Here is a 25,179-nt window from a genome sequence, read left to right as displayed (position 1 = left end):
GCTAAATTTCATCACTGGGAGTGAGACTATTTGTGTTACTTTTGTCTGTTTGTTTTGTGGTCTTTCGTAGATATTGGATGATTTGACCTTTGTGTTTTGCTTTGTTTTTTTTTTTTTTTCCCCTGATGAAGTGCTGACAGCAGTGTGATTGATAAATGATATCACACAGCACTTTTTCTCAGTCAGCATGTTATTTTTCCTCACAGGATGCAGACAGAGCAGCATTTCCACAGAAAAATAAAACAACACAACGACGTCCCCTCTACATTTAGAGACTTTTATTCATTGATTTCATTTTTATTGTTAAATAACTGTTGATGTAATGGTGAAAAGTTGAAATGGGAGCAGCACAGTGTTCAGTCCCCCCCCCCCGCTGTGGTCCACACAAGCCCCGTCTGTTGGAGGAAGCCGGCTTCCTCCGCAGGTGGAGGCCGATCAGCGCTTCAGCCTGCCGGCACGTCACTTCCAGGGAGGTCCGGAACTTCTCCATGTGGGCTCCGGTCTGGTGGGAGGAGGCTCGCAGAGGATGGACCCACTAAGGCGGCAGAGCTCAGTTTGAACCGCACGGTCAGTCACACAGCAGTTGTGTTGTTGTTGTTGTTGTTGTTGTGGTGGTGGTGGTGGTGGTGGTGGTGTCGCTGCTGTAAAAGTGGACCGGGACGACATGAGCGATGCCCTCAGCCGACTGCGGCCGTTTGGTGGAAGTTTCTGAGCTGCTCTGAACTTTTTCCCAACTTTTTTTTTTTTTTACGCACAGGACCAAACTCCGGAGGAGCAGGAGAGCCCGGATCATGCAGCCTGCAGGGACACACTGATCCCGGCCTTTGTTTCGATTTGAGTCCGGGGCCCGGGGCCCGGCGGGGGGCTGGGGGGGGGGGGGATGAGAGCTCGGGATGGGACTGTGCCTCGGTACCGAAGTCACGGAGGAGGAGAAGAAGGCGAGGACGCACAGCGCCAAGATAGACCAGGACCTGTACGAGTCTGCCAAACGGGAGATGAATGTGGTTAAAATCCTCCTGCTCGGTGAGACACTCACTCAGCTGCTCTGTCGTCTCCACTGTGTTTGTTTCACACCACTCACCAAGCAGGAAACATCTGCAAACACCTGTCTGAACCTGGATGGCTTCCACTGGTTTGTCCTGGGAACTGTGGTCAACAGGAGTGAGTGATGACTCTGTTTGGGAGACATTGATGTGTAGATTGGGTGATGAAACTCCCACCACAGTTAAAAAGATGCCAAATTACTGTGTTTCATCTTCAGCGAATACTATTGCTGTTATTTTATTTTGACTGCTGTCAGCAACGTAAACAAGGTGAAATGATAAAAAACTTTATGTATTTATCTTTCAATCTCTGTTTCAATCCGTGTTTGGATTTTAGTCCCGTCAAAGACGAATTTCCAGTGCTGGATGGACAAATAGAAGTTTTCTGATTTCTGATTTCCAACCTCACACAGGTGCAGCAGAGAGCGGTAAAAGCACTTTGGTCAAACAGATGAAGATCATCCACAGTAATGGATTCACCTCACAGGAGCTCACCAGCTTCAAGGTTGGACACACACACACACACACTGCATCAGACTCCAGCTTGCCTCACCCTGCCTGTGTTTTTCCCTTTATCAGATAATAGTCTATTTGCATACAGTGGCTGTTGTGCTGTGGTTTCCAGAAGAGCTGAATCACATTTGTCCTTTACCTCACGAAGGAGGAGCTTAAAAAAGGAAATTAATTTGTTTCAAATAGCCCAATATGACATTTGTTTGGGTTTGGGTTATTGTCAGATTTTAAATTCAGGTGATTGAAATGAAAGAAGCCAAGAGGTCAGTTCAAGCTGCAGGCGTAGGGATGCATTGTGAAATGAAAATGAGATTTGGAGAACTGGAGGCAGAGATGGAGAAGAGATGGAAAAGGAGGCGATGCTTGGTTCCTTTGGGGGGAATGAGATGTCTCATGATACCCAGGGTCAGATCCGCAGATCCGCAGATCCACAGATCCATGTTGGTATGCAGTGGTTTGGCCCACATCTGCTCCTCTGTATGTGTGTACGAGAGAGCGCTGTAAGCGACTCACAGTTAAATTCCTCTGTTCTACCAGGAGTTAGGATGGACGGAGTGGGGAGCGAGGACAGCACACACACACAAGATTCACCCCCATAAACTTGTTGTTATTGAAGACTCGGCCCCCCACCACCACCCAAAGCTCTTGCCAGATTTTTCTCCTCTTTCCCTCCTTTCGCTCTTTTTCTCCTTTCCTCCTCCATGCTCCAGTATTGCATAAACATAATGAGTACGTGATGACAGACAGAGTTTCTGTCTCCGTCATGGTTCAGATACCTGCTCTGTCTGGCAAAGTTTGAATCCACCTAAACACAGTCCACATTGTGTTTCCTTTGTGAATCAGACCATAAAATTGGCACCTATATAGAACCAGAAGTGATATATATATATATATGTATATATATATATATATTCAAACTTTGTTCTTGGGCATATGCTCATTGGTCACACACTGATACGACAAATGCAAATCCCTTTTCTTTTCTTTTTTTTTTTTTTGTACAAGCAGCTGGGACTTCTCAATGCATTCCATGATATTAAGGAAACCCCATCTCCTTCTTTTGACTCCTCGTTCCTCATGCTGCCTCTCATGGCTCATTGCAATAACCATGTGTGCAGTAAGAAAGAAAGTCAAGCAGCAGTTCAATTTATGAGTTATCAGAAAAATTTGGCCTGAACTTGACCTTAATTCCCTTCGACCAATATCGGTGAACTATTAAATGCATAGAAATAAAGTGGCTTAGGATTATTCCATCTTATTTAGGATGCTAATATTTTCTGATTTACGCTAAAACAAACTACAGCTGTTATTAGGTTGGTTGTAGGTTTCAACTTCACGTACTGAAATTCAACGTCTGGATTATCTATCTATCTATCTACCAATTACTTATTTATTTATTTTCATTCTAATTTGTGGTAAGTAATAAAATTCCAATTTCTGTTGAATGTCAAAGTAATAATGGCTTTTTTTCAATGGTATTGTAGTCATGAGCAAAATCCAAAATCCGCTGAACGTCAGCGAAACGTCAGTTAGCCAGCCAACATTCAGCATCTGCGTGAAATTGGTTGTTGGAATCAAACATCTTTCTGATGTTATGTTGATGTCTGAGCCAGGAGAAGAAGCTAATGGGGATGTCACTAGTTTTGGAGATCTTTAGTCTGGCTAAAAAGTCTTAAAATAGATGGATGCTCCTGAATGTCTGAGTCAAATATCAGGGCCATTTATTCAGTGCTTACAGAAATATTTCAGCCTGGTGGACAGATTGATCAATCAGCATTTCCAACCCTACAGTTATTCTCATAGCAGGGCTACAGTGCTTTAATTTAAGTACATATAGGAAAAAAGTAAAATAAAAAAACTGAATCCTGTATCCATTCTTTCGAGCTCTAAACACACTGATGCATTCAGCTCTGCAGTCCAAATACAAAGAGCATGCACACATTCAATAACATGTGTTTAATTCCAGTAGCTAGACGTCTTTTAGTGTCCTGGCTGTCAGTTAGGTTTTCCTTTGTTCTCAGGTAACGCCCTTATTTTTAAGTGGAAAAATGACACTAACCCACGAACCAGCCCCTCCCTTCCCTGACTATCCCAACTTCCCACAGCAAACTCAGACACGCCCTCTTCTCACACTCGCACACATCGGGCCTCAGTGAATCTCTTCACACATATATTTTTGTCTATCTCTCGACGTCCTGCCTGCAGTTTTGAACAAATGTCTGTGTCCACCAGTGACGCGGTGAAGATCCGAACCCTGCCTTGAACGGGACAGGTTATCCCTGCTTCATGCTATCTACCCTCTCAAGTGCCCCCTGAAGGCACAGTGAGATAGCCCCGTCTCTTTACTTCTCAGTCTGGCTCTTTGTGGCTCTGCCAGCCAGATTTGTGTTGCATTAGGACCATGACAGGACCTGCTTGAGAAGAAAAGTAGAAAGGGGGTTCCTCTTTGTCTCATCTCTTCTTTATTTGCAGCCCCGGGCTGTGGTGTTGTTTTTCCTGTGGATAAGCTGACGGGCTGAGGTTTTTCCCTTCATTCTCTTCCAATGCACACAACTCTATGTCAACAAAAGTGATGGTTTGTGTGCATGTGCGTATCTGTGCTGTTGCGGCAGTGGTTAACATTTTTGAACTGAATTCATATTTTTCATCTTTCAGTTTCTCTATTGATTCAGGTGTTTGAGAGCACAACCTATGGGCACGCACACTTAGTTACACAATGTTAGCAGAACGATGTTTGGTTAATGATTAAACATCAGGCCAGCACTGGTTCAGCCACATTCTTTGATGTTGTGGGAAATGCGACAACAGACAACAGTGTTTAAACGCTGTTAGTTTGTCATACCCAGAGAACCAATCCAAACAGCAAGCTGGACACCAAGTCATAGAACAATAGTTCAGTGTGTCTGGAAGGATTTAGAGATTACACTGCGGTAAGGGGAGTTGCAATGTCTCCACTGAGGCAAAGGGTACTACGAAGTCCCCTTACGACTGCGATGGAGTAAACAAAGGAATTGTGTGTGATTTGTGTTTCCGTTGGACGTCCTTGTAAACTGATCGGGGATTAGTACGTGCCTGCACACACCCACGCACATACAAGCCTGCAGGTGTTCTGGTGTGGTAATCTGAATCCACCAACAGCTACTGTATCCGTCACCTCTCTGGTTAAGTATGGAGTAAAAAGACAAAAAGACATTTTTACCCTCTCCCCTCTGTGTGTGTGTCATTGTCATCAGCTACTCAGCAGTAGTGTAACACTTTGGCAGAAAGTGGGTTTAGATGTAACAGCAGCCACAGTCTGGTTGACTGCTCCAAAAAAGTTCAGTTTCCTTCACATTCTGCTTATCACACAGCGAAACAGCTGCAGTGACTCGTTGTCCACATATAAACCATCTCATGTTATCAAACAATGACCTCCACCTCCTCTTTTTGTCTCCCACCTTGAGTCAGAGAGGGGAGGAGCTGTGAAACAGCCGAGAAGGAGGCCAAAGGTGGAGAAAGGAAGGGAAGGAAGGCCGGAGAATGAAGCAGCTGAACCTGGATCAGTGGCATAATCTGTGACATGTAGAAGAGCAGGAATTGTTTAACAGCACCCGAACAAAAAAAAAAACCCACAATCTAACCATGGACCTGCAATATGCAGATGAGAAAAGAGTTTAAGGCTGAGATAAGTTGGAAGGGCTTTTTTTTTTTTTTTTTTGAGAGGGAGAGACGGTTTTGGGTTTTTTTTGGCATTGTTGCTTTTCCTTTGAACAGACAGTGCAGAAACACAGGAAATCTGGACAGACAGTGGCAGTCCTGTGCAGCTTTCATAAGCTTTTCAAAGGTGGGCTCAAAGGCCTCGTTACGACAGGCACTCATTCAGCAGACTTACTTCCAGTGAATTAGCCTGGATACAATCACTCACTAAGGCACACTGTGGCTCTTGAGGCTTGATAAATGTGTTTCCTTCCTCATCATCCTTTTTTAAAGCCAGTCGTTTGAATATTTCAAACCCACAGCGGTCAACACCCTGACATTCAGCTCTTCCTCATGCTGCCTGCTTCCTCTGACACATTTCAGTGTTTCTCAGCACATTACCATCATGGGAACATTGCCTGTGTTTCAGTGTGTGCATACATGCGTCTTGATGCAAACAGACGGAGACGCACTCATAAAAACAGTAACCTGACACCACTAGTGGTCAGAAGCTCCACAGGAAATCCTCTAAGCTGGTCAAAAATAACTTAAACGTAAAAGGCTCATTTCAAAAATGCATCAGCATTCTCATGAGGGCAAAAATACGAACTGAATAAAGTCCAGATTAAGTTGTTACTTAGTTAACATTATTTAAGGAGCCAGTGGAAAGTTTTGCTACATAGCCAGCATTAGCATAGCGAGTTGTTTAGTTAGTGGTGAGCTTCAGCTTTTGTTGCCTTTAAAGACATTATAGTTCATCCCTTCAGGGCAGCCTGCACATCGCAGTGACTCGGTATCGAAACCACAGCGCTGTAGGGGAGCTGGCTGGTTAGCGTGCTAACCAACCAGCAATGGAGGTGCCCAAACGAGAAGGCAGCTTTCCAACACTGACGACAGCTCTTGGCAAGACAAGGACTAAATTAAATGTTGCTGAAATCAACATTTCTTCTAGTCCAGCACAGCTGGTAATGCCAACGCTGGCTATGTAGCAAGAGCCTAGAAACAAATGTACAAATGGTTCTTTTAACAGAGAATTTTTCAACCAGTAGATTTTTCAGTGGAAGAGACAAAGGTGACCTTTCACAGGAAGAATGAAGGAGTCTTCCTCAGCTACATTTTATTCCTGCTCATAGATTTGTACCTGAAAGCCACTGTGTCATATATATTTCCACAGAGGATTCGATACCTTGGGTCACATTTGCTCTACTCAAACCTCAAGGCTGCCATCACACCAGTTGTTGTTGTTGTTGTTGTTGTTTTCTTTTGAAAGGCCCAATATTTGTTGTGCTTACGAGAATAAAAAAAATTTTATTTTGATACTACTTTAGAGATATAAAAAATTGCATACATACAATTACTAGTGACAGTGATGATCAGGAGGGGGGTGACAAATACACAGAGCAGTTTATACCTGACACAAATCAATGCAGCACTGTCAGGTAGGGTTCCTCTAAAGAGACTAGTTAGGCCCTAATATCAGCAGACATGAGCCCAAATCTGTGCGACAGAAGAGGCGCTGTCACCCCACACACTTATCTTACCTCACACATCTCAACCTGGGCGCTCAAACACAAAGAGAGGAGCAACCAGACTGTGACTGAATCGTGATGGAATGTGAAGCTTATCTGTAGCTGGCAGCAGAATGGCAGAGAGCACACGCACACTCACACTTTTCCCTCAGTGGGAGTCACTCTGCTCAGTCACTTTAGTCATCCAGGTTTCCCAGCATTAAAACAGAGTTATGATTTTATTTACGGCAATAATCCCTTTGCTTTCACCATCCCTCACTCTGCATGGCCTTATGGCTGATCCCTGCGGTGTGATGGAGGCAAAAACACACACGCTGTGGTTCATACATTTGAATTCTTATTCATCGCTAAAATCAAATATCAGAAACAGGTTATGTTTATAGAACTCATGCATCTTAAAGCTGCACTAAAGAATAGTTTTATGCTAACAATAGATCAAATGACTGTGCAAAAGGTGTTGATTATAGTGACACACCTTTGGACACACAACACTGCAGTTGTCTAATTACAACTGAACATTTTATCACTTTGATTTTACAGCCTGCATGTTTAATGTTGGGGCCAATATTTCAGTTCATTGTACCAAGCAGCTCGTTATATCAGAAACCCAACACACACCTCCTTTACACTACCTTTCTACCACCAAATGACAAAATTAGTCAGTGTAACTGAAAGGAAACCAAAAACAGCTGTTCTAATTGAATAATTCACGTAGAAAAGATAAACAACTCCAAATAAAAGCCTGAATTGCTCTGTGGCTTGTGGAACCTCTGTGCATTTCTTTACCACATCCACACGTTGGGATGATCAAATGCCAATGTTGTGTTTAGAGCTGTATCCTCCAGACAACCACATCTTCATTTATCTTGGCACGGGATTAGAATTAACTGAAATTGGTTATTTATTTGAGTCCTCTCAAACTTAATTGACTCAACAGATCACATCATCACCACATTTTGAACCGATTTTTATTTTTATTTATTTTTATTTTTCCTTTAAGTCCAAAAATGTAAAGTCTTCATGGTTTGTCTTGTCATGTTCATCTCAGGTATGGAGGTCTGAGGTATCACCTGAAGCACCTAAACTACACTTTAGTGAACTTGCAGCCATCAGTCAAACTGAAGTTAAACCTACTTGTCCATAAATACAACGTCCACAACAATTAGAGAGTTCGTGCATTCAGTCACTGAAGTTGTTGATCACATTGTATAGTGTATGTCTGTGTGTGTTTTGTTTTGCTGTCATACCGTCTCTGAACTTGACCTCTGACCTTTGTCCTCTGGCAGCCTGCAGTGCTGGATAACCTCCTGACCTCCATGAAGTTTGTCCTCCATGGCATGGGCATCCTTCGGATCAACCTGGCAAACAGCAGGAACAAGGTAATCTGTCTGCGTCCACCATTTGTCCCACGTTTTCCTGTCCGTCCCTCTCATCCTTGTCTTCCTCTGTTCATTCAGCCTATTTGTTTATGCTAGTTTCCCTGCGCTGCGCCCAGATCACCACTAGAGAGGAGTATCTGAGTGTTAAAGTCACAGCTGCTGCGAGAGCAACCTCACACACACACACACACACACACACACACTGAAACATACACTTACATACACACGGACACTGAGCCACAGTTTTTTGGCAAGTTAGCTGACAGGTGGGTGGTGCGTTCAATATGATTTGAACTTTATTGTCAAAAGTATCAGAGCTCATACACAATCCACCCACTCTGCACATCAGCTGGGAGCTGATGACCAAAGTGTTTCCTCTATTAAGTGTCGCAGCAGAGAGAGTGTGTGTGTTTGTGCATGAGTTTGTGTGCACATCCATTCATTTGTGCATTTATTCTGATTAGTGAGTCTAGAGAACAGAGAGAGACTCATAAACTTTTCTCACATCCTTTTTCCATCTGGCCTCTGCTCCTCCCTTATCATCCATCCACATTTCCGTCTTTGCCTCTTCACACAGGTCCACGCCCATTCTGTCCTGTCGTGTGGGCGGTGTTTTGATGAAGAACAGGTGCTGTTTCCTTTCCTGAGCCATGCCCTGTCCTGCCTGTGGATGGACCAGGGCGTGAGAGCCGCAGCGGCCCGGGGATACGAATACGAGCTTAATGACTCGGCACTGTAGTGAGTACTCCTGCAACAGACACCCATGCTGTGCTGAGGAGATGCAGGGGTCCAATTAGTTTGACTGAGTAGCTGATGCTTGGCCGTGTGCTAACTGTCACTAGGAGTCAGAGTCTGCAGAGTGGAAAAGACAGAGGGAGGGAGAGAGACTACTATAAATGATACATCAGTTGTACTTCCAGGACTATTATATACAGTGCTCAGCGTGAGCACGCCCCGCAGGAGGACACTGCCACCACCATGCCGTTTTCTCTGTATTCCTCACCTTTGTGACGCCACACAGCTCTGAAGCCATCTGTTCCAAAAACATTCACCTTCGTCTCATCACTCCAGAGTATAGAGTCCCAGTAGTCTTTGTCAGCATGGGCCCTGGAAAACTCTAGGTGAGCCTTTTATGCCTGAGCTTTAGGAGAGGCGTCCTTTGTGGACAGCACCCATGCATGGCATTCCTCTGCAGTGTACCGTATTGTGTCACCCCAGTTTGGCTTTCTACTTCTTTGGACGACTGCATGCCGATTTTCTTCAGCCCTTCTCACCAGAAGACGCTTCCATGGACGACCTGGACGTCTCTGTGAGATGGTTGCAGTTCCATCTTTTTTAGATTTTTATTATATTCGCATTTTTGGTATAAAGAAGTAATTTGCTTTCTCAGGTCTTGTGATCTTGTGATCCATGTGGTGCCATTGCTGACAACATGAAGGGGGAAGGGGTTTTCTTTAAGCAACACCCTTTTATAGTCAACTATATGGTGGCCGACAAGGGCCACACACGCTGCAAATAGAGAGCATAACAGCTCAATGGAGAGATCCATACAGAATTTTTCATATATATATATATATAAATATATATATATTGGTTTTGGTTTTCTATGTACAAAAACAAAGCACTAATGCATAAAAAAAAATCCTCAATCTTACAGATATGAACAATTGTGATCAGATAAAATATTCAAAGATGTAAGATGCTTTCAACTGTGTGCAGGCAGACTAATGAGAGTAAAGACAGCTGAGAATAAAATATGAGTGTAGAGGGGATGGTGTGTGTGACGCAGAAGGAAGACAGAGCTGGGACCCACCAGGAGGCTGTCTGTTCTCATCCTCTGCCCTAGCCGCAGGCCTCCACTCTGGGGTTATCCACACCGACAGGCCCGTTGGTTCCCACTGCGAACACCATACATCACCATCACTATCCACACACTTACTCACTCACTAACTCGCACACACGCACACACAGACATTTGTTCTTCTATGTTGGTGTGGACCCATATTGACATATTGTATTCTCCAAGCTCTCACCTTTATAACCTCAAAGGGAACCCCGGTCCAGCAGAACAATGTATTCCAGACTGGCCGTAGTTCTTGTCAGTGGTAATGTCTGACAATAGGCAGGGCTGCAGGTTATTAAATCATCAGGCAAATTTAGAAGAAGCTCAAATGTTAATCAAACTTAATTTGAAGTTTAGCCACTTTCAAATTTGATCTTACTCATCTCGTACTGATGACTTGTAAAGGTGTGTGAACCTTTGGTTTATCAGATGATCTGGCTTGTGTTTGATTTTGAAGAATTTTGGTTAAAAAAAAAAAAAAACCTTCTCTCTAAAACTGAGTGAGCGGTCCTCACAAAGACAGAAGCACCCACGCTCACTCAACGCTCACATGTTGTCTGCACTTCCCAGGCAGCGTGTTTTTCAAGCAGCAGGATGTGTGCTGCTGTTTAAGAAACTGATTCAGGATGACTTGTTGAGAATGTCAGGGGCAGTTCATGTAGGTTCAGATGTCTGTGTGTGTGTGTGTGTGTGTTTAGAAAGACAGTACATCTCACTGTGCACACACACGATACAGTTGATAACATTAGCTGTGTTAATAGCTAATCTGTGTTTGAAAGCTTAGCCTCAGTGTGTTATTATGGTAAACCACAGTGAATATTCATTGCGAGCTGCTGCGCTCCCCGGGGCTCCACTCTTATCACTGCACACTGCTACTGGTACGAGCCTGCACATCCATAACTGATACCTGGTTTTATTCTCTTTTGATGTCAAGTTTGTCTGCGGGTTATTTCATTATCCCGCCTTCCTCTTGTCTTTTTCACCTTGCTTCTCCTCTCTCTTTAACCTTTTTGCGCTCTTCCCTCTCTGTTCCTTGTTTTTCAGTTTCTTTGAGAACATGGCTCGCATCACGTCTCCAGACTACGTCCCCACAGAGATTGATGTGCTGCGGGTCCGGCTGAGGACGACGGGTGTGATCGAGACCCAGTTCAAAGTCAACCACCTCATATTCAGGTACTCACCTTTCATTTTGCTTTTTATCAAGACGTACTGCTGCATAGTATAAGTGCTCACAGCCGCCATCTAACCTGGAGGAGCTGCCGTCATGCCTTGCACTTGACTGCTACAGGCCTCCCTGTCACACAGACTTAGTTGTCTTCTTTAGCTGTGACGCTCTTATCTCTGTCTACAGCCATGCGATAGGCCCGCGATGTGAGATGGAGATGCCAATATGGCACCCATTGGTTTTCTGACACTCATTTAGCGAGCGCACACACACAGTCAAAAGCATCACTGGCTCAGTCTTATCAGTGGAGAAGCAGAGGACAGGTATCTGAGCTCAGGATGGTGATGTCAAATGAACATATTCATCTCTGATCAATGAGCTGGTGTCACATAATACAGCCTGGTTTATCATCTTCCAGAGACTGAACTCATTTCCTGAAGCCGCAGCTGGTTCACGAAAGGGCAAAAGGTATTAATGGACCTGATTTCTCTGCAGTAAGAGATGGATGTGGAGAACGGCAGCATCAAAAAAGCTCAGCTTTCAAACCAGTTTCAAGTTGAATTCCAACAACCAAACAGCTGTGCTACTGGTTCATTTATTATATATTTCATAGTGGTTTTTGGTTTGGGGTTTGGTTTTGGTACCAATAACTGAAGGAGTAAAAACAAAACTTTTGAAATGCATGGCTGTGACAACGCAACACAGCAAATGCGGCGCATGCAGATAAATCACTGAAAGGAAACTGAAGTTCCAGGGGCAGCTTCAATACCAATGCTGAATTATTCGAAAGTAAGGAAGGTGCTCAGTTAGGTTTAGCCAGTTAAAGTATAAGCACTGAATGACATTTAAATAAAGTGTCACTTCAAGTGGACTGAAAGTGGAATGGCAGCCAGTGGAAGTGGAGGAACTGAAAGACAATTAAAGTTCAGATGTCAGTTGACCTGTATTTAAATCACCTCTCTCTTATGCACGTGCTATCACAACAAAACAACTAATAAAAAAATAAAATGAATGTCTCGGTCATTCACTGCCACCTCCGGCATTTGACAGTTTTTATTACCTGCTTTTCAGTCGATGTCAGAGTGTGGTGGCAGATTTTGATATATGAGGAGAAGCATTAGAGAAACTGACTTAATTACAAAAACAACCATGTTTATATTCATAAAATAAAATTCTAACAACAGCAGCAACAATAATAAGTACTATTGTTATTGCTGTTGTTGTTTTTATCATCATTATCATAAGCAAAAGCATAACGATAATAATAATCTCCGATAATGTTGAAAAATGTGAGCATATTTTGAAGAACAGGGTACATAAAAGGTCAGCTAGAATGGCTGTAGTTCTCTAATGCTAGATTGGTACAGCAGGATAAAAAGGCTCCGTCTTCACCCCTCTAGGTTTGATGGACTGGCATGCTATTAGCTTTACAGCTATTCATTCATTGATCTTCTACCGCTTATCCGTTTCCGGGTCACTGGGGGGGGGTGCTGGAGCCGAATCCCAGCTCTCTCTGGGTGAGGGCGGGGTCACCCCGAACAGGTCAGCAGTCCATCACAGGGCCAACACACAGAGACAGAGACCAACAACCACTCACACTCACACTCAGGCCCACGGACAGTTTAGAGTCAGCAGTTAACCCAAACATGATGTCTCTGGACGGTGGGAGGAAACCTGCACAGGCAGGGGGGGGGAACATACAGCAGAGCAGAAAGGCCCCGGGCCAGAGAATCGAACCCACAACTTTCTTATTGTAGGGCAACAGCACGAACCATAATGCTGCTGTGCTGCCCCAGTAATTATTTTAATGTCTGAACCCATCCACTCAGTCAATGTAGTGATAATTCAGAGGATGTGTGATAAAGATGACTAAACCATGACCTGCCACCTTTACCACAAATCAGTCATTTCATACTTAACTCTTAAATTTGTCATTTGAAGAAAAAGAAATCAAGCAGGCTCATCAGGGAAGCATGAAACATTATGAATGAATTTACAGTTTTGTAATTATTGGAAACATAATGCAGGTTGAACAGGGATACAGTCTATTTAATCCCCCTCTCTCTGTATATGGATATGTCAGAGTCTGTTGACAGTGTATCTGTCATCATATTCAATAAAATCAGATTACTTTGTCCCTTTGTCTGTTAATATCTACCTGGAGAGCACCTCCTCCATCATCCTGCCATAATATCAGTCTGTCCCTCATCCTTGCTCAACATTAAATAGCATATGAAATTATAATAATAAAACACATTACCTCAGCTTTTCATAACATTTCTGTTTAGCATATAAACATTGTAGAGAGAGCCAGTTTGTCAGCATGTGTCACATCTAAATGCTGCCTGACTCGTGTGCAATACTGCATCTAATGCCGCATACTCATTTGAGTATGTGACAGTGAAGTATTTCACACAAAGTATTTCCCTATGTGAAGTATTTCACACCAGAGAAACTTTCACCAGCTAAGAAATGCTTCGATTGCAACCATATCTGCTGCCCTGTGCCGATAAATGCTGCTTTTTCTTCGAAGTCTTAGTGTTTGCGTCACGGTTGAGTCACTCAGAAGTCGAGCGTTTTTCTTTTTTCTTAATCTCTTTGTGTGTCTCTTCTTGTGTATCATTGTGATGGGCAGAGTCTCAGGTGGTGCTGCAGGACAGAGCCCAGCCTCCGTGCCCTCACACACCCTCTGTCTTATCTTCCTGAATTCTTCAGGAAATAAATAATGAGATTTAGTTAATGACACCACCGTGTGTGTGCTCCTGTGTGTGTGTGTGTGTGTGTGTGTGTGTGTGTAACTTGAAAAGAGCCAGGCTTAGAAATTGCTGAAGAGTTTACCATCTTAGCCTTATGTAATTATTTTAAACTTGAAATATTTTCGGTGATCACATTGATTCACACCTGTAAGTTTGAACAACAAATAGGATATTAAAGGGATTTTGAGACATAGACATCAGATCTAAAACTATTTTCCCTGTTCACACCGACAGTATGTAGCTGTAATGTGTTAGTAAATGTCTATAATAAGAAAAATGGCAATGATTTTTTGTTTGGAAAGTCTTGTGTTTAGTATTAATAGTTAGTCTTTTGTTTTCTTGTTTTTTATCGGATTGTGTAGAAAGGAGCAGAAACTGCAGCGGAAATGGAGGTTTCTGCTTGAGCTCAGTCTCATTTTGAAAATATCGATGCTGCACTTGTAGCTAACTCAATGTGAAATTGTCTCCATCACTTTTCTCTTCTTTGATGGTGCTTTTTCATCTGAGCCATCTGAGGCTGCACTGCTGACTGTATTATTTAACAATTGACCTGGCCTGTTTGAAATGATCTTTGCTCTTCCAGATTTTCTGCACAATGTGTTTGCTCCTCTAAATCAGATCATTTCCATGCGTTAAACCTGCAGACACTTTGGTTTTCATGGTTGGTGATCCAGATCATTGAGCTATAACACTCTGACTTCGAATCCTTTCAGGGACTTTTGTTGAATATCATCATACTCAGCTCAGCTCCCCTGCTGTTCTCTTGGTCTCAATAACAAAAATTCACATGAACCTAACTTTTTCGAAATCCTCTTGTAATTGTGCGTTACTATGTTTCCCCCAAAATCCAGTTGGTGGAGGCAAAAAAAAAAACATGTGGTGGTAGTTCTATGCTATTCTATAAATTATTTACATCAGGTTTTATTATCCATTCATCCATTATCTGTATATCTCCTCCGTCAGGGTCGTAGGCGGGCTGGAGCCAGTTCCAGCTGACACCCAGGATGGTTCGCCAGTCAATTTAGAGTCAGCAGCTATTCAAATCCAATTTCCTTCATTTGTCTCAACAACAAATGTAGTCTTGTATTGGATGCAGGCAAACATCTGACGCCCTGAGTTGTGTGCGTGCTCACACATTTTGACAACTTTACACCCAGACGCAGCCTAGTTTGCATACAAATGCCCTGCTTGACCTTCGACCTCCCCATGTAATAAGGAGCGGCGTATTTTTCCTTTGTCATTAATGTCAACTGCTCAGATAATGATGATAGTTACAATTACAATGCAGCAGATGAGGGTGGAGGAGAGAGTGATTCAACATGAAAATGTGTACTTTTAGTTTAACAGTTCAGTTAAATAGACAAGGTCAAGGTGTGTAGTTTTATCTCTGTACACAGATAATTGTCCTATTTTACCCCACCCATCCGCCCAAATCCATTTGTGCTAGTTTTTGTGATTTAAAAATCTCTATCCTTGTAAAAACCTGTCCTTGCATGTATTGCTGTAACTCAAGTCCAAGTAATGTGACTGAACTCCAGATCTCCGATTTCTTCAGTTTGAAATAAGTCCCAGGATTTATTTGCTGTATCTTCTGTCAGTTGCTCAGTTTGAACAGTTTTGGATATTTTTGAAGCTTGACTTTATACACTCGCACACCTGTGTGCGCGTTGTTGCAGCGACATTGCGCACATGTGCCTTTGACCAAGTTTGTGTAATGAAGCAACAAATTTCCTGGAATGTTCTCTGGCACGATGCAATTTCCATGGAAAATGTCCTTTGGAAATCTGATCTCACTTTGACGTAGCTGTTTGTTTCCATGTTTATGCTTTGTGTATTTCCACTCATTCATTTCTCGTCTCAGTACAGAGAGAGGAGACTGGAGGTGGGAGATGGCACATCTGGCTTTGAAAATGGATGAAATGGGACTGAGTGCTCTGTGTCGCTGCTCTTATTTCTGATTTGTCCTTTTTGGACAAACGCTGATATTTGTGCTGCTGTGTTGTTTTTGTTTGGAACTATACCTGTCCTTATCCAGGACCGATATAATCTGGTATTGATTACAGTTAACCCTCAGTGCTGCTGTAGGCTCCGCTATAAGTATGGAAGGTCATGAACACAGAGGAAATACAGCCTTACATTTTCTACTGGAAACTGAATCATGATAAAGAACATTCACAGCGAGATGTCATGTCAAAACTAAAACTGACACACACACACACACACACACACATGCTGGCAGCCTCAGTGGTGACTGACAGGTAGACAGACTTTCTCTCCTCATTATTGCATTTGCACACAGGGGGATGATTTCTTTGACACTTTTACAACAGAGATCTGGAATAAAATATTATTATGCATGATAATAATAATGTAGCACTAATCCTCCTCCAAAACAGGCCAGCAGGAAATGTCTCCAGTGTCTTGTTAGCTCAGTAGCAAAGAAAGGTCAGATATTGTCTAACAGCAGAGTTTAAGGGCACACGGACAAATTACATCTGCTTCTAGAAATGGCTTTGTTCTGATCCTTAACATGGGAACAGCAGCTTCTCTGTGGTGTGAGACCAGCTGCGACGTTCATGAATCTGTGCGTGTGTTTGTGGCAGGACTAATGCTCTGTTTACTCTTTCACTCTCAACGTCCCTGATTGGAGTGAGTTGACCAGCTCAGTCGGGGCCACCTGAGCTCGGTGTCACAGTGGGGAGCGCTGTTATTTCTCCACACAATTTTTATAGCCTGATTTTACTTTAAAAGTACATTTTCTACACAGCATCTGATGGGTTTCGTCTCAGGAGAATTTAGTCTAGCAGTGTCCACATCTGGGTTGCAATCTGCTGGGTTTATGAAAAATAAGAACACATTCACTTGTCGTAAGAGAAAAAGTGTAGTCATAAGTAATGTAATATTTAGTTGCACCAATAACACATGCTGACCCAAACGGCTCCTGAATCAGACACACCGAATAGGATGCAGCTACTATCACTGTTCTTCATTTCCAGAAATTTCCCTGCTCTGTCGTGTCACCTCAGCATTCACTCCTGTTAAGAAGTTGTGTACAATAAGAAACAGAAGAGTGTTGTCAGTCTAAGTCTGTGTACACCCACAGGAAGGTTTAACCAGTGAAAAGACCAGGAGGGTTGCAGGGGAAGGGGAAGTGTCAGGTGAGTTAACCGTGAGCTTTTTCAGTATGTTGTGTCACAGTTCAACAGCCACTCAGCGGTTTTGTCATGACCAATGGGCTTCAAGTGAAATAACATTGTTAGGCTCAAAGAAAGTCGGATTTACGCACACAAACCTCCTCACCTGAATCCAGAGAATAACGTGCCACATGTCTCCGGGTGCCCGTGTGATGGTGTGAAAGGTGATGTTCTTTATATCGAATGACGACCATTTCTGCTTCCCTCCAGCTCTGCGAAGCATTTCACTGCCTTTGAGTTTGTGATTTTGGTTTTACTGCCCACATTTTAAGCATTTTTGGTTAATGTTCATTTACTTTGAAGCAGCCCGGACGACAGAAACACAGTCAGTGGTTTCCTGGCCACAGAGCCACGGCTTAAAGAGCCTGAATATTGCACTTACTTTACTCAAGTGGCCAGGAACATGATTTCAAAACAATGTTCATGTTGAATCCACTTTATGAAGTGATAATTAGCCATTGTTGTAATTTTTTGTACCTCAGTGATGAAGTCCTCTCATGTAAAAAAAAAAAAAAATCTGTTTTAAATCTGTAACAATAAAAAAAAAAAAAAAATGCAAGCCAGCAGGTGTAAGCACAAACAGCTAATTGATCTGAAAAAGCAGTCTTTGTGTTTAGACATTTTTCATTTCTTATATTCATGTCTCTGACTTGCCCCTTTTTAGTTCATTTCATTTCTTGTCCGCATTTCCTCCATCTGTGGGCACTGAGTCATCACTCCCGTGGTCTCCATCTCTGTGCATAGGATGTACGATGTCGGCGGCCAGAGAACTGAGCGGAGGAAGTGGATTAGTTGTTTCGAAGATGTGAGGGCAGTGTTATTCGTAGTGTCGCTCAGCGGCTATGACATGTCCCTGGTGGAGGACCCCTCCATGGTACGATCTGAACTCACAAATGCTCAAAGTAACAAAAGACCACTTGTTAAGAATGTTTTATAAATTTGTGTCCTGATGAACTGCTGCAGCTGCCTGATGGTGTCGTTATCTTTTCTCCGCAGAATCGTCTGCAGGAGAGCATGAAGCTCTTCTCCTCCATCTGCAACAACATCTTCTTCCGGAGCACATCCATGGTGAGAGATTCATCAGTCGCCCACTTCCTTAATCCTCAGGAGGGAAAACACAAGTAGGAAAACAAACTGCGTCCCAAAGTAGCTGGAGGACTCGCAAAGCTGCCGGTCACAAAACTTAACCACAATTATTTAGTCACTGCACCAAAGCCATTAGAGTTTGTTCAAAGAAATGTTGAAGGCAGTGTTTCATAACCCTTTTGTCTCACCATCACCATCTGATGATCATCTGATGGGTCAAAGGTCAAGTTCATGAAGCACTTTATAATGACTTACAACAACACAACTTTTCACTGCTGTGATTGAGGAAGGGGAGAAACAGTCTGTAGTGAAGCTCTGTTGACCTGTGGCAGCATTGTCCAGGTTGCACATGCTTCAGACTATGGCTGTGGCTTACATGCTTTAATGCCCTTGAGCAAGACACCTGTCCCCAAATTGCATATTGCTGTCTGTGTGTATGTAGCCACTGGTGCATACAGCAGCTCTCCACAACCTCACAAACTTCACAGACTCACAAGATAAATAATGGCACGAAAAAGGAATTTGTATTTCTGTCTCATAGTTGCATTATTAACTACTCATCATCGAAAAGGTAGAGACAGCAGAGTCCCTCCAGAGAGGGTGGGAACACACTTCAGCCTGACAGGTGAGCTGGTGGACGGAGCTAATGGAAGCGATATCAGCCAAATCTCTTTGTTGCCCACCATTTGCTCTCAATGACACCATGAAGCAAAAATAACACTGATGCTGTTTCCAGAAAACACACACACACACACAGAGAGCCTTGGCCCTTTGTCACTCGTAATTAAACAGTGAGTTGTAATTAGAGTGAGCGCTGGCGAGGTGACATTTTCCCCTCTCTGTGATTTTCCAGTCCCTGCTTCCGGTAAATGATCACATTAGAACAACCGTGTAACGAGCTTGTTCAATTTATTCCACTTAACTTACATTTAAAGCCCACTTTTAAACACAAGTCACGGCATTTTGACATGACTGTCAGCTGCTTGGCACCGTTGTTTTTTTTTTTTTACTTTTACTGTGAACAGTGTTTTCCTTCTTGGTCATACTGCGGAAAAACTCAGTCTTTCTGTTTTAATTTATTGAGCTCATGAGGGTCAGTAATTTGCAGTTGGTTTACGGCCAAAAATTTCCCAACGAGCAACAAAACGTCCCTTTCAGTACATGGTTGCATTTTTAACCATGAACATTTTTATTGAAGGCTTCATTAGAATCAAATGGCCAATTAAACGTCTGTGTGTGTGACGTGTTTATGAGCAGGGATGTGTGTGGGCCTGCACATTAACATGGCTAACAGGCTCATTAAACAAAAGTGTTAAATGATACCTTTTGTAACGTGGGAGGGAAATTTGTAACTTCCACCCCAATTAACTTTTTACTGTGGCTAGTCAGTGATAATCACACAGCGAGCGTTGCTTTGTGCCTTGTTCATTGAAAATCTGCTCTACCTCATCCCTCTCCTTATACTCACAGCAGTGTGTGTTTGTGTGTTTTCGTTTCTGTGCTCAAAGAGAGAATTGATCACAGTTTTTTAATTGGTCTACTTCAAAAGAAGAACTACCTGTGAATTGCGGTGGCAGCAGGTTGATTTTTTTCAGGCAGTAGAAGGAAGCAGCAGGAAAACGTGACACTTCTGAAAGTGCTATCTGAATTTGTTGAGCCGACGTGAGCGATTGATTGCACACTGATGCGTGGAGTGAGGTCATTGATCTGCCATCCTCAACCCATGCCGCTGTCAACACAGATATCGATTGTTTGCATTTTACGTAATTTTCTACAAAGTGAAAGTAAATGTGACTATAATGTTTCAAACTGATTTATTCGTTATATTTTGTTAGTTATTCCTGTGCTCACGGTAAATCGCCAAATCAAATCAACCGGCTTTTTCTCCTGATCTTTCAAATCGATTTTTGTTTTTCACTAGAGAAGAAGTGTTTCATTTGTGATGAGCTCCTTGAACTCTGATTGTTTGTGTGTTTGTGCGTGTGTTCTAATTGCAGATTTTATTCATGAACAAGATTGACCTTTTTCAAGACAAGATTTTACACTCTGGGCGGCATCTGAGGTTATACCTGCCACAGTTTAAAGGTACGTCGGACGTTAGTTACAGGTTTCACACACGGACATAAAACCCAGAAAATAGCTCTGTACGTGAACTCTTTATATATGACATTAGGCCCAGCGGTCACGTTGTGAGGTACACCTGTAAAAGTCAATACAACAGCTCAACCGTAATTTGACTTGCAAAGTTAATAATATTTTAGTGAGGTTGTCAGAGAGCAATTAATTTAACTGTATGTTTATTATTGAAGTTATATCTGTTGCGCTAGGCTCTCATTCATTATGTCTAACATTTAGTGTATTATATAATATGTGTCTAAGACGGATTTTACTCATATTTTTCCCACACCATGAAAATCACATTTCAGTACTAAGTCCAGTACAACACCACAAAATCTGAACAGAAAACGGAATACTTCACTCTTTTAATGCAGAATCTGTGGCTCATCTGTTGTACCAGACTGCAATCAATTGTATAGATGTAACTAATGAAGTAGTCAGGAGGGCTTTCTTGGAGACAAAGGACTTACTCCAAAGCAGCTCTTTATAATTATCCTGGTCAAAGGTTGAAACATGTAATCTTCAATCTCATCTTCACTCTGCTGGAAAATTATTAGATCTGCCCAAAATATGAAACTATGCACACATACAGATCTGTTGCACGTTAGACTAAACACTGAAATAGTTCTTCTTATGTATTGTCATAATTTAGCTAACATCAATCAAAATCATCTCTCCCTAAACTCAAGGAGGAATTGGCATTACCTTATAAAATCATCTGAAGTATACAAAATGAATCCATAAATCTTGTAAAAACAAACAACTGAATTTTACTACGTGTGTATCTCAGTCGAGTCGCAGTTTTAAAATATTCATAACGTTCACGTATGTTTTGAGTACGTCATTTCTGACAAAAACTGGAAATCTGTATCAAAACAAGCCATGGGCACCCTTCAAACAGACAGATAATTAGTCTGCCATACAGGCAGACACACGCAATGACACAGACTGTTATATTTGGCGCGGGGCGTTCGTGTCATCTCAGCATCTCAGTCGCTCGACGGGAGCTGCGTTCTCTCTACTCTCATGCAAATGTCAATATAAATGCTAAAACTCCTGGGATTGGGGTCAGCCATGGAGCAAGTGGCAATTTCACACTGACCTCAGATGTGATGACTGGTCTGATACAGTGGCTCCCGACCTTTTGTGTTAGATGTGCCCTATCAGAAGAGCTCCTGTGCCCCTTCACCAACACCAGCAGTGACGCTCAGTCTGTTCACACACTGTCAGTAATTCAGTACAAAGGGATGTCCTTCCTTTTGGTTCCTATTGCTCCCATCAGTTCCTTAGTTGGGTGACGTTGCCTGAAATCTGAATAATAGCGATCTAAATAATTCAACCTCTAATTTAACTACTTTGCACGAAATCTCAATTTCAGGTTGTTCCTTGTTTGTGTGTGACTAATTATTCACATCACAGTCTGATTCCACTGCTTCCTCTCTTTCAGGAGCAGACTGCGATGTGGATTCCGCCGCCCGCTTCATCGCCGCCACTTTTGCTTCCCTCAACGCCATGCCCAGCAAACTCATCTACCACCACTTCACCACGGCGACCGACACCTCAAACATCCAGGTTGTTTTCCAGGTGGTCATGGACACCATAATCAAAGAGAACCTGGAAGCAGTGTCCCTTTTGTAGATGCCTGCAGACTGACACGTCAGTCCAGACTAAGACAGCCAAAAAAAAAGGCATGAGCAGAACATGGAGATCATCTCTGTTTTCCTCTTTAAGAACAGACTGGGAGCTCTGAAAGTCTTTGTCTGTCCTTTGTCCATTCCCCTCTGTGTTGCTTGATTTCAGGTAGCTTCGGAGAACATATTGCATTAAAGGAGGAGGACCTTGGAGACTTTCACGGAGATTAATGGGCATTTTTATTTTTGTACTGTACAGGGAGACCAGAATATGAGCAGTGATGTTTTTCTGTGCCATTTATTTTCTTGCCTCCTCCTGCGTGTGATTGCGGGCAGGACACAGACGAAATGAAGAGGATTTACTGTTTGTCCGTTACTTCCTTGGCACAGGATTCACTCGCACATACCGTTGTGTGCTTTCCGCTCATTCATCACTGTGTCGCCGCTATGCACATCCTGTGCGTCACACCCTCCTAATGAGGCAGTGATCACTTTAAAAACACCCTAGTTTGTGTTGACTCTGCCTCAGCTCAAATCATCCACACACATCGATGTTAATCTGCACTTTCATGTTGTTCCCCTCACTCCCACCAGTCAACTTTTAAATTGGAAATGGGGGAGGTCTATGTAACCAAACATCCCTGAAGCCTCCTGACTTGTTTTTCATTTCCTTACTTCAGCTCTCATCATTATTGTTGCAATATCTGTCACACACACACACACACACACATACACAGACGCACAGAGACACACAGCCACAAACCCTGATTTGTTGAACAGGATGACGCCTCCTCTGTGTGATTTGTGTGGCGTTAACTCTATTGGGCTCAGGCTGTTGTAAAGGCTCCCCTGAGCGAATGACTGACTATCACACCAGCTCCTCTGACTCCAGCAATAAACAAGGTATGCTAATGTCTGATATGGATGCTGAAGGTGAAAAAAAAAAAAACCTCAAGTGCCTTAGGATGAAGTGATTTGCCTATTGTTTAATTAAATCCTTTGTACATTTATGAAACTTCTAGGCTGCATGTGTAATTTTCCTTTTTCTAAGTCTAATATTCTGATAATTGAAATTCTTTGACTTGACTTTGAAGATAGCAGTTCAGCACTGGTTCACTTATTTTTTCTTTATCGCCTTCCACTAGTTGAGTATTTCAAGACAAATGTAGACGAAGCAGGAAGTTACCTGTGTTTGTTCATTTTAATAGATAAAATAAATAAAAGTACTTTACAGGGAATCTGCTCTGCAGTCAACTTTCTGGACATTTAATACATTTTGGTAACGGTGGATACATAACAAGGGATGAACAGTACAGACGTGATGCCATCTGGAAGAAAATGGTTTCACCCAACATCTCTGGTACTGATTTTTTTTTATCCTCCTGTCTGCACAACCAAAGCAAAAACTGGACAATGTTTGTATTTTTTATGTTTTGTTTTGTTTAGTTTTTTTTTTTTTATAAGAACATTCAGAGTCTGCAGCTTTCCATGAGCGGTGGTGATCAGGATCTCATGTGCACCATCACCCCCAAAGCCAAACACTCATCCATTCTTTCATTTCATCGTTTTTTTTTTTTGTTTTTTTTTTTGTTTTGTTTTGTTTGTTTGTTTTGGGTTTTCTTAGAGGGGAGGTCCCGGGGTCTCGGTGGAGGACGAGGACTGTCCCCGCCTGTCTGACCGGGTCTTAAGTGGACAGGCAGTCCAGGGAGTCCAGGGTCAGGAAGACGTCCGCCTTGCACTGGAAGGTGCCCGTCCCGTCCCGCAGCAGCTCGCAGCTCTTCAGGTTTGGAGAGATGTCCTTCACGCAGATGGCCTGCAAGTGGTGAGAGTGAGGGATGCAAATTACTGCATCTGAAACTCCGCTGAACGCGCTTTTAACTGGAGCTTTTCTCACTTTCATGTAATTCACGATCTAAATCTCTTCCCTCTCTGAATTTCATTAATGCGTTAACTGAGAAACCAAATTATTAAAACTCTTTAGTTTTACAGTTTGGTTGTCATCATTGCCCTTATTTGAGTGTTTTCCTCGGTAACTGGTGCATATAAATTGGGAACATGAACTTTGTTCTCGGCTGCGTTTTGACCCGCAGCACAAACCGGGTTGCGCTTTTACGCACAATTTTTTTAAATCCAAATTTTCGCCAGTTTGGGTCGACACTGTTTGTTTCTCCTTCCTTATGAAAAAAAGAAAAGAAAACCTAAGTTTGTTTCACGCACGGCCATAAATGGAGGCCAGGTGTTGTGCCGAATGGAAAGCGCACGTTACGCGCCACCTCTTCGTTTTATCTCCAGTGAGAATAAAAAAAAAACACAATAAAGTGAATAGCATATAAACTGTACTCACCATGCTTTTGAGGATGGAGACCTGTCTGTTGGTCTCTGTGATCACGTTGTTACCTGCTGTCTCGCTGCTGTCCATCAGCGTCTCCTCGGAATCGGACCTCCGGACGTACGGTGACCTCCGGATGCCGGACAGCAGCCCGGAGGCGCGTCCCACTGAGTAGTAACTGGGCCCGGTCGACTGCTTGTACCAGGCTTCCACCGGGTGGCAGGAGATCAGCAGAGACACTCCGACGCACACCACGGCAAACCGGACCGACCTCTCCATGTCTGGAACTTTTTACGCAGAGGAAAACGGCGCTTCTCTCTCAGCTGGCTGCTGCTGAACGCTTTGTTGGCTGTTTGAAAAACTTTCTGGGGCTTTTATAGGCTGACTGGGCGACGCTATCGTGATCCAGGACATTCGTCAAATCAAAATTGAGGTGGGCGGATGATGATGCATCTTAATGCGGGAGCAGAAAAAAAGACCAATCCGAATCGATCCGTCTTTCTTGGTTTAGCTGAGACAAGGGAGGGGTGTGTGTGTGTGTGTGTGTGTGTGTGTGTGTGTGTGGACCAAGCATGAAGAGGTTGGGCAGTTATACAGATGTCAGTCCTTCGCTGACATCGGCTGAGGTGAAAGTGACCTGACAGCGCAGCCAACGCGGTCAAAACACCCAGATGTTGAAATGATTGTCAAACTAATGACACATGAACAAGAATTCCTCTTCATCACGGTATGAATGCATCAAAAACACTGAGCAGAGTCACCGTGCGTGGCTTTGGACCAATGGACGAGGAGTTAGTTTTTCTTTTAAAGGAGGGGAGACCAATAAACACGGGTCAGTGATTGATTGATTGATCCAGATTGTGTTAAGTTTCAGCAGCTTTGTAGATGATGGACGGAGTGCGAATCGGTCTCTTTTCA

General features: G+C 43.0%; 2 protein-coding genes across 2 annotated transcripts; one reads left to right on the top strand and one right to left on the bottom strand.

Annotated features, from left to right (window-relative positions):
• The first annotated feature begins 893 nt into the window (after positions 1 to 893).
• Positions 894 to 22,881, top strand: gnav1 (guanine nucleotide binding protein (G protein) alpha v1). The gene is made up of 9 exons (XM_029518501.1): positions 894 to 1,023; positions 1,457 to 1,548; positions 8,047 to 8,139; positions 8,717 to 8,877; positions 11,027 to 11,155; positions 17,842 to 17,971; positions 18,094 to 18,165; positions 20,181 to 20,268; positions 21,749 to 22,881. The coding sequence occupies exons 1-9, from the start codon at positions 894 to 896 to the stop codon at positions 21,937 to 21,939; spliced, it is 1,086 nt and encodes a 361-aa protein (XP_029374361.1). The 3' UTR covers positions 21,940 to 22,881.
• Positions 22,882 to 23,328: 447 nt separating this feature from the next.
• npb (neuropeptide B) lies at positions 23,329 to 24,566 on the bottom strand. Its single transcript, XM_029519662.1, has 2 exons — positions 24,277 to 24,566; positions 23,329 to 23,745 (listed from the first exon to the last, which is right to left on the bottom strand). Exons 1-2 carry the CDS (start codon positions 24,538 to 24,540, stop codon positions 23,617 to 23,619), a joined length of 393 nt encoding a protein of 130 aa, XP_029375522.1. The 5' UTR covers positions 24,541 to 24,566; the 3' UTR covers positions 23,329 to 23,616.
• Between the last annotated feature and the right edge of the window lie 613 nt (positions 24,567 to 25,179).

The sequence above is a fragment of the Echeneis naucrates genome, chromosome 1 (assembly GCF_900963305.1).
Source record: "Echeneis naucrates chromosome 1, fEcheNa1.1, whole genome shotgun sequence".
NCBI classification, from domain to species: domain Eukaryota; kingdom Metazoa; phylum Chordata; class Actinopteri; order Carangiformes; family Echeneidae; genus Echeneis; species Echeneis naucrates.
This window is presented reverse-complemented; position numbering and strand designations above follow the sequence as displayed.

Coding starts and splice junctions, on each gene's coding strand:
- gnav1 (XM_029518501.1), top strand. CDS start 894: ATGGGACTGTGCCTCGGTACCGAAGTCACGGAGGAGGAGAAGAAGGCG. Junction 1,024..1,456: donor GGTTAAAATCCTCCTGCTCG/GTGAGACACTCA, acceptor AACCTCACACAG/GTGCAGCAGAGAGCGGTAAA. Junction 1,549..8,046: donor AGGAGCTCACCAGCTTCAAG/GTTGGACACACA, acceptor GTCCTCTGGCAG/CCTGCAGTGCTGGATAACCT.
- npb (XM_029519662.1), bottom strand. CDS start 24,540: ATGGAGAGGTCGGTCCGGTTTGCCGTGGTGTGCGTCGGAGTGTCTCTG. Junction 23,746..24,276: donor TCTCCATCCTCAAAAGCATG/GTGAGTACAGTT, acceptor CACCACTTGCAG/GCCATCTGCGTGAAGGACAT.